General features: G+C 33.5%; 2 protein-coding genes across 2 annotated transcripts in view; one reads left to right on the top strand and one right to left on the bottom strand.

The window, feature by feature from the left end:
- The first annotated feature begins 4,023 nt into the window (after positions 1 to 4,023).
- Positions 4,024 to 9,115, top strand: part of LOC138307765 (sodium-dependent multivitamin transporter-like) — a 40,095-nt gene continuing 35,003 nt past the window's right edge. The window contains exon 1 of the mRNA XM_069248636.1: positions 4,024 to 4,166. The gene's annotated coding sequence lies outside the window, so the exon portion shown is untranslated. The remainder of the gene's footprint in view (positions 4,167 to 9,115) is intronic.
- Positions 8,183 to 8,539, bottom strand: LOC138307144 (S-antigen protein-like). Its single transcript, XM_069247773.1, has one exon. It carries the CDS (start codon positions 8,537 to 8,539, stop codon positions 8,183 to 8,185), a length of 357 nt encoding a protein of 118 aa, XP_069103874.1.

Below are 9,115 nucleotides of genomic sequence, written 5' to 3'. Positions count from 1 at the left end.
CATTGATGGCGGAAATATGCAGCAAACATGGATACTTTTACCGTGATATGACCGGTACTTGCCATCCAAAGTCACAGACTGATCGATATCGTTGATCATATTTGATGAAACTGATTTGGTGACATAGCGAACATTAAAATGCCTATTTAATGTTGTGTGATGGCCTCTGTCGTCTATGAATTATTTTACTGATAATACATTGCTTCTTACATATTGCTTAGACTAAAAAGTTTTTTATTTGGATATTTAAATGAATTAAGCCGTTCTCGATATTCAATACTCATAGCTTGAACATTTGAAAATAATTTTGCAGTCAATAATCGGCACGGTAATAGTTACATTTTTGACAAAATTATATATGATGTATGACACTTGGATGATTTAACAATTTTCTTTAATTCTTGTATGTTTGTTTCTCCATTGTATGCGATTTTAGCGACATATTATCTTATAAACACCATCATACGTATTTAAATTTCTGGTAGAAAGTTAAGAATCGATAAAATGTATGCATAGCTACTAAATATCATTGTTCGAGTCTAATGTGGAATGTAAACCAAGTATTTGTTTTGTCTCTTAAGTTTCTTAACAGGAACAGACGAAGCATTCAACTGGCAGCAAAACACTATTTATTATCCATCCCTATAGGCAAGGTCCATTTTTATTTGAATGACTTTTCATCACTCGCACTACACCTAATTGTTTTTCAAACTTTGTTGGTGTTTTATGAGTGTTTTTTTTTCTCCATTTTTGTGATGGCAAAGATTTCGTCAAAACTTATCCGTATTGTTAATAATGTATGGGATATGCCTTTGTCACACATTTTAAGGGAGCAAATATCATGCAGACAAAAATTGTAAAGATCCAGTGCTATTTAATAATATTCCTTAACATATTACATATACCAATATGTATCAATTGAATATATGATTTTTTCCCATTTTAATATCAAAATCCATGTCACGCTGTATGTTTGTATACAGAGTAATTCACGCTCACATTTGAATGGTAAAACATTGAAAAACAATGTAAAAATTTCATTAATGTTGAATTAACCGAAACACATTTGTAAAGTTGTAGATGGTTTGATTTCTATTGTAGCGTTACCTAAATATGAATGGAAAGTCACATAACACGTTATAAGCAGAATACGGGTTGAACTATTATCTACAACGTTACGAAAGAGGATTACTTCGTCGCAGCCTTCTGTGTGACTTGGATAGAATAGATTGACATTATGTTATACTTATGAAATATAAAACTGTTGGTTTGACTGGTGACTTTTCTGTTACCAGGATATATATTACCATGTACAGATGTTGCAATATGAAATTTAAATTTAATGAGTCTTGAAAGTTCTTGTTTCAGAAAATTGTCAATAAATGACATCTGTGAACAAACTTGAAAATACATATTGACATAAATTACTATGGACTAAAGCAAAATGTTTGAAAACAAATTAGCATATCACTATCAAAAATGTACTAAATCACAACTAGAATGTATCATAAATGCACATATTTAAGTTTCTTAGAGCTCATAGTAACTAAATTTGATATCTATGCAGAATAATGTTCTTTGAAGTTTATTCTCTGAAGTATTTTCTTTAAAAGTGTTAACGGAGGAACTTTCTTCTTCTCTGATAAATTAACTACAACTTGTGTTTACAACATCGAAGCAGGAGGTAACAGAGAAGGTAGGTACTGCAGTATCGTTATATATAACCATTTTATTTATCTACTCGGATACGTATGTAGTTCTTTGAAAATGTTCTCATCGTTTTCATTTGTTGTGATAAAGTCGACTACAGTATAAGCGGAAACACCTATTTCATCCAGCTTCCCATACACCGATGGAGAATAATTCTACAAAAATGATTGTGTCTAGTTTCGTGCATGTTCGCTCAAACTTCACAAGAATACCTCGTGGTTGCTAAGGAAAAAACAGGCGGTATAACATAAAATTATTCGCGCTAGAATATTGCATTACGACATCAATACATACGATGTATCCGTGGCGTGCTTTGTCGATGACGTCAACAATTTCGAAACATACATCGATTGTAACGATGTTCCTGTGATAATTGCGCGATGAAAAAGCTGGAAAGCAACGAAAAATTCATATTTTGTTTCTATCAAGTATGAAAGAAAAAGAAGAAATATGGATCTGTCAATTGGATAGGGATATCTAAACGCTCTTCAAAGATTCTGGACGTCAACCCTCGGCATACCTCGAATTGACAAATCAAAATATTTTACTCGGATTGAGATATCTCTGTTCGCTTGACAGACCCGTGTAAGATTATATTATTCAAGCGGTTGCTAGAATAAGAAACAGCTGTGAATCAGGTATGGAAAAGAAATCTCACATACGCTGGACAATGCCATGACGTCACTGTCACATGCGGCGACCACTATTGACGAAGCCCCTGTAATGATTTTTTTTTTATAAATTACCGAATTTTCACCATGTTTTTGTTAAAGCACGGAAGAAAAATAGTCATGAGACTGTCATTTGGACAGGGATATATCAACGGCAGTGAAAGAAGCCTCGAGTTGACTAACCAAAATCTTTCTATCGGGTTGAAATATATCTGTCCACGTGACAGACCCATATAAGGTCATGTTATTCATTGATCGTAAATGTATGTATACAAATGTAGTCTTCCAATCGGAATTCCGTAGCATTTATAAATTGTGTTACATTGTGGTCAATGTATGATTTGCATTCACATCCATTTATATTGATATTCCTTGAGCGGTAATTACTTATACATTTGTTGATAATTAAAAATAATAAAGTACAGTGTCATTTGCTGGAATGATCGTTCACATTTGTAGGTTAATTTGAATAAAAGAGTAGGGGGATTTACGATAAAAATTACAACCTGTTTTTTTATAAACTTAATATACTATTATCGTTTTAAGTATATAACTCCGATGTAAACTACTATGCACAATATCGTTCCAACTGACATGGAGGACGTATTGACCCTTAGAGTGCCACAGGGCCTCAGAGAGCCTCGAACAGATTTCAACGGTTCAACAATGCCAATGACGTCACAGATTTATAGTCAATAAAAACAGGAAAAAAACAACAACGAAAAATGTTACGTTCCCGGTCCGATGACGTGACGTCATACAATAGTCGATTGTGTTACTGTGACGTCATTTTTGTTCAAATTTCAAAGAGGTCTTTAAGGACAAGATGGATTTATGATAGATTATGGTATCAAAAGTGAAGAAGCAAGAGAGAAATGATTATAAGAAGAACATCATGCGGTTAAAGACACCTTAGATGTTCTAATTTGTCATATTATGCCTTTTGTACAACGCGACTAGCGTTTGTATTAATGCTATCCAGTTTACTATTGATGTGTAGCAGGCAAAAGTTGACCTAGATGGGCTGTGTATTATATAACACTCTGTGTATTCTATACACACTCTGTGTATTCTACCAATCAGAAGGCAGTCTTCCCATGACTACTTATTGGTCAAAAGGATTATTATTCAATGAAAAGGGAATTTATGAATGGAAGTTTATGAATGAAATGGTTCAAGAGGTCACCACTAGATGTCATTGTAGGGCAAGTCCTACTCAGTCCTACACATCAATAGTAAACTGGATACCAATAAAGAAACAAGAGTATATTAAGAATAAAAACTCATTTTAATGAAGACTTTTGTTTTCTTTGTTATTTTCATGTAGGAACTTTAATTAAGAAAAATGTCAAACAAAACATATGTATTTTCTGTGATTAGTTGAATGTTCTTGAAATAATTGATATCAAAGTCTTTATAATATGGTTTATATATTTTGATTTTGGAAATTCATTTGATTTCATTCTATATTTCTATTTCTGCTGCGTTGTATTTGCAGTACGTTGAGTACTTTGATTGTATACTGCTGTGAAAATCCGTCAGGTAAACAATACTATCTATATACCCGAGAAAGCAATGACTCGGATCTTATTTTTAACTTCATATGTATACAACATACATAGGCCCAGATAGTGTGCAACGATCCAGAGGATAAATATAATTTGCTTTTGACATTTTTACCTAAATATACGTAATGAAAGAAGTCAGGGAGAGAGACAGGGCATGTATTTCATATTTCTATGTATTTTTAGTCAAGCTTGCGAGGAGTTCGTGTAGAGAGACAGGGTATGTATTTCATATTTCTATATATCTTAGTCGAGGTTGGGATGAACTCGTGGAGAAAGACAGTGTATATATTTTATATTTTTATACACATTTTTAGTTGAGGTTAAGATAAAGTTCGTGGATAGAAAAGGGTGTGTATTTCATATTTTTTATGCATTTTAGTCAAGGCTGAGATTTACATAGAGGATATTAAACATATTTACTGAACATGGCCTCTTTGATAGACAGCGAAACTACTGTTTATTAGTTTACCGTTGAGTAGCATTGTGAAGATTTCGGCTGCGTAGATTCATCGATATAATTTAAACTTATCAAAGCTAAAAAAATCACTATTATTGGACCTGCGATCAATGTTTTATAGACAGTTAATGCTAAATCATATGATGTAACATGCGCAGAATGAAAATCATACTTGAATAGCCTTGAGAAGAAGACTCAAAACCTATGCTTTAACCACTGGTATGTGTTTTGGTGAACATTATTCAATTGGACACTTTTCTAGTGTAGAACGCCAAGCTGTAATACTATTCTGGTCGAACTCATGTCCTCATCTAGCGTAAGTCATCGAATTTTATCTTCTGTATGTCATCGCATTTTATCTTCTGTATGTCATTGCATTTCATCGTCTGTATGTCACTGCCTTTTATCTTCTGTATGTCATCGCCTTTTATCTTCTGTATGTCACCGCCTTTAATCTTCTGTAAGTCATCACCTTTTATCTTCTGTATGTCATCGCCATTTATCTTCTGTATATCATCGCCTTTTATCTTCTGTATGTCATCGCCTTTTATCTTTTGTATATCATTGTCTTTTATCTTCTGTATGTCATCGCATTTTATCTGCTGTATGTCATAGCCATTTATCTTCTGTATGTCATCGCCTTTTATCTTCTGTATGTCATCGCCTTTTATCTTTTGTATATCATTGTCTTTAAGCTTCTGTATGTCATCGCATTTTATCTTCTGTATGTCATCGCCTTTTTTGTATGCTATCGTCTTTTATCTTGTGTAAGTCATCACCTTTTATCTTCTGTATGTCATCGCCATTTATCTTCTGTATGTCATCGCCTTTTTTGTATGCCATCGTCTTTTATCTTGTGTAAGTCATCACCATTTATCTTCTGTATGTCATCGCCATTTATCTTCTCTATATCATCGCCTTTTATTTTTGTGTGTGTCATTACCTTTTATCTTCTGTATGTAATCGCCTTTTATCTTCTGCATGTAATCGCCTTTTATCTTCTGTATGCCATCGCCTTTTATCTTGTGTAAGTCATCACCTTTTATCTTCTGTATGTCATCGCATTTTATCGACTGTATGTCATCACCTTTTATCTTCTGTATGTCATCGCTTTTTATCTTCTCTATGTCATTGCCATTTTCTTCTGTAAGTCATCGCCATTGATCTTCTGTATGTAATCGCCATTTATCTTCTGTATGTCATCGCTTTTTATCTTCTGTATGTAATCGCCTTTTATCTTCTGTATGTAATCGCCTTTTTTTCTTCAGTATGTCATCGCCTTTTATCTTTTGTATGTCATCATCTTTTATCTTCTGTATGTCATCGCTTTTTATCTTCTGTATGTCATCTCCATTGATCTTCTGTATTTCATCACCATTTATCTTCTGTATGTCATCGCAATTTATCTTTTCTATATCATCGCCTTTTATTTTTTGTATGTCATTACCTTTTATCTTCTGTATTTCATCGCCTTTTATCTTCTGTATGTCATCGCATTTTATCTTCTGTATGTCATCGCCATTTATCTTCTGTATGTCATCGCCTTTTTTGTATGTCATCGTCTTTTATCTTGTGTAAGTCATCACCTTTTATCTTCTGTATGTCATCGCCATTTATCTTCTGTATTTCATCACCATTTATCTTCTGTATGTCATAGCCATTTATCTTTATATCATCGTCTTTTATCTTGTGTAAGTCATCACCTTTTATCTTCTGTATGTCATCGCTTTTTATTTTCTGTATGTCATCGTCTTTTATCTTCTGTATGTCATCGCCATTTATTTTCTATATGCCATCGCCTTTTCTCTTCTGTATGTCATCGCCATTTATCTTCTCTATATCATCGCCTTTTATTTTTGTGTGTGTCATTACCTTTTATCTTCTGTATGTAATCGCCTTTTATCTTCTGCATGTAATCACCTTTTATCTTCTGTATGCCATCGCCTTTTATCTTGTGTAAGTCATCACCTTTTATCTTCTGTATGTCATCGCATTTTATCGACTGTATGTCATCACCTTTTATCTTCTGTATGTCATCGCTTTTTATCTTCTCTATGTCATCGCCATTTTCTTCTGTAAGTCATCGCCATTGATCTTCTGTAAGTCATCGCCATTGATCTTCTGTATGTCATCGCCTTTTATCTTCTGTATGTAATCGCCTTTTATCTTCTGTATGTAATCGCCTTTTTTTCTTCAGTATGTCATCGCCTTTTATCTTCTGTATGTCATCGCCATTTATCTTCTGTATGTCATCGCCATTTATCTTCTGTATGTCATCGCCATTGATCTTCTGTATTTCATCACCGTTTATCTTCTGTATGTCATCGCAATTTATCTTTTCTATATCATCGCCTTTTATTTTTTGTATGTCTTTACCTTTTATCTTCTGTATTTCATCGCCTTTACTCTTCTGTATATCATCACCATTTATCTTCTGTATGACATCGCCTTTTATCTTCTGTATTTCATCGCCATTTATCTTCTGTATGTCATCGCCTTTTATCTTTGTATTTCATCGCCATTTATCTTCTGTATGTCATCGCCTTTTATCTTTTATATATCATTGCTTCTGTATGTAATCGCATTTTATCTTCTGTATGTCATTGCCATTTATCTTCTGTATGTCACCGCCTTTTATCTTCTGTAAGTCATCACCTTTTATCTTCTGTAAGTCATCGCCATTGATCTTCTGTATATCATCGCCTTTTACCTTCTGTATGTCATCGCATTTTCTCTTTTGTATGTCATCGTCTTTTTTCTCCTGAATGTCATCGTCTTTTATCTTCTATATATTATCGCCATTTATCTTCTGTAAGTCATCGCCATTTATCTTCTGTATGTGATCGCCTTTTATTTTCTGTATGTCATCGCCATTTATCTTCTGTATGTCAACGCCTTTTATTTCTATATGTCATCGCCTTTTATCTTTTGTATATCATCGTCTTTTATCTCCTGTATGTCATCGTCATTTATCTCCTGTATGTCATCGCCTTTTATCTTCTGTATGTCATCGTCTTTAATCTTCTGTATGTCATCGCCTTTTGTCTTCTGTATGTTATCTTCATTTATCTTCTGCATGTCATCTCCTTTTATCTTCTTTATATCATCCCCTTTTATCTTTTGTATATCATCGTCTTTTATCTTCGCTATGTCATCGCATTTTATCTTTTGTATGTCATCGCCATTTATTTTTTGTATATCATCACCTTTTATCTTCCATATGTCATCACCTTTTATATTCTGTATGTCATCGCCATTTATCTTCTGTATGTCATCGCCTTTTTTTGTATGTCATCGTCTTTTATCTTGTGTAAGTCATCACCTTTTATCTTCTGTATGTCATCGCCTTTTATCTTCCCTATGACATGACCTTTTATATTCTGTATGTCATCGCCATTTATCTTCTTTATGTCATCGCCTTTTTTTGTATGTCATCGTCTTTTATCTTGTGTAAGTCATCTGTATAACATCGCCCTCTATCTTCTGTATGTCACCGCGTTTTATCTTCTGTAATTCGTCACCTTTCATCTTCTGTAAGTCATCGCCATTTATCTTCTGTATGTCGTCGCCTTTTATTTCTGTATGTCATCTCAATTTATCTTTTGTATATCATCGCCTGTATCTTTTGTATGTCATCGTCATTTATCTTTTGTATGTAATCGCCTTTTATCTTCTGTATGTCATCGCCATATATCTTCTGTAAGTCATCATCTTTTATCTTCTGTAAGTCATTGCCATTGATCTTCTGTATGTCATCGCCATATATCTTCTGTATGTCATCGCCTTTTTTTCTCTATATCATCGTTTTTTATCATTTGTATATCATCGTCTTTTATCTCCTGTATGTCATCGTCTTTTATCTCCTGTATGTCATCGCCATTGATCTTCTGTATGTAACCGCCTTTTTTCTTCTGTATGCCATCGCCATTTATCTTCTGTATATCATCGCCTTTGATATTCTGTATGTCATCGTCTTTTATCTTCTGTATGTCATCGCCTTTTATCTTCTGCATGTTATCTTCATTTATCTTCTGCATGTCATCGCCTTTGATCTTCTCTATGTCATCGCTTTTTATCTTTTGTATATCATCGTCTTTTATCTTCGTTATGTCATCGCATTTTATCTTCTGCATGTCATCGCCTGTTATCTTCTGTATGTTATCTTTATTTATCTTCTGTATGTCATCGCTTTTTATCTTTTATATATCATCGTCTTTTATCTTCGCTTTGTTATCGCATTTTATCTTCTGTATGTCATCGCCTTTTATCTTCTGTATGTTATCTTCATTTATCTTCTGTATGCCATTGCCATTTATCTTCTGTATGTCATCGCCTTTTATCTTCTGTATGTCATCACCTTTTATATTCTGTATGTCTTCGCAATTTATCTTCTGTATGTCATCGCCTTTTTTGTATATCATCGTCTTTTATCTTGTGTAAGTCATCACCTTTTATCTTCTGTATGTCATCGCCATTTATCTTCTGTATGTCATCGCCTTTTATCTTTTATATATCATCGCATTTTTTCGTCTGTATGTCATCACCTTTTATCTTCTTTATGTCACCGCCTTTTATCTTTTGTGAGTCATCACCTTCGTATGTCATCACCATTTATCTTCTGCAAGTCATCGCCATTTATCTTCTGTATGTAATTGCCTTTTATCTTCTGTATGTTATCGCCATTTATCTTTTGTATGTCATCGTCTTTT

Source organism: Argopecten irradians, chromosome 14, assembly GCF_041381155.1.
Source record: "Argopecten irradians isolate NY chromosome 14, Ai_NY, whole genome shotgun sequence".
NCBI lineage: Eukaryota > Metazoa > Mollusca > Bivalvia > Pectinida > Pectinidae > Argopecten > Argopecten irradians.
The sequence above is the reverse complement of the archived record's forward strand: the minus strand, read 5'-3'. Positions and strand labels throughout refer to the sequence as shown.

Excerpts from the sequence above, each read along its gene's own strand:
- LOC138307144 (XM_069247773.1), bottom strand. The coding sequence starts at position 8,539 with ATGCAGAAGATAAAATGCGATGACATAACGAAGATAAAAGACGATGAT.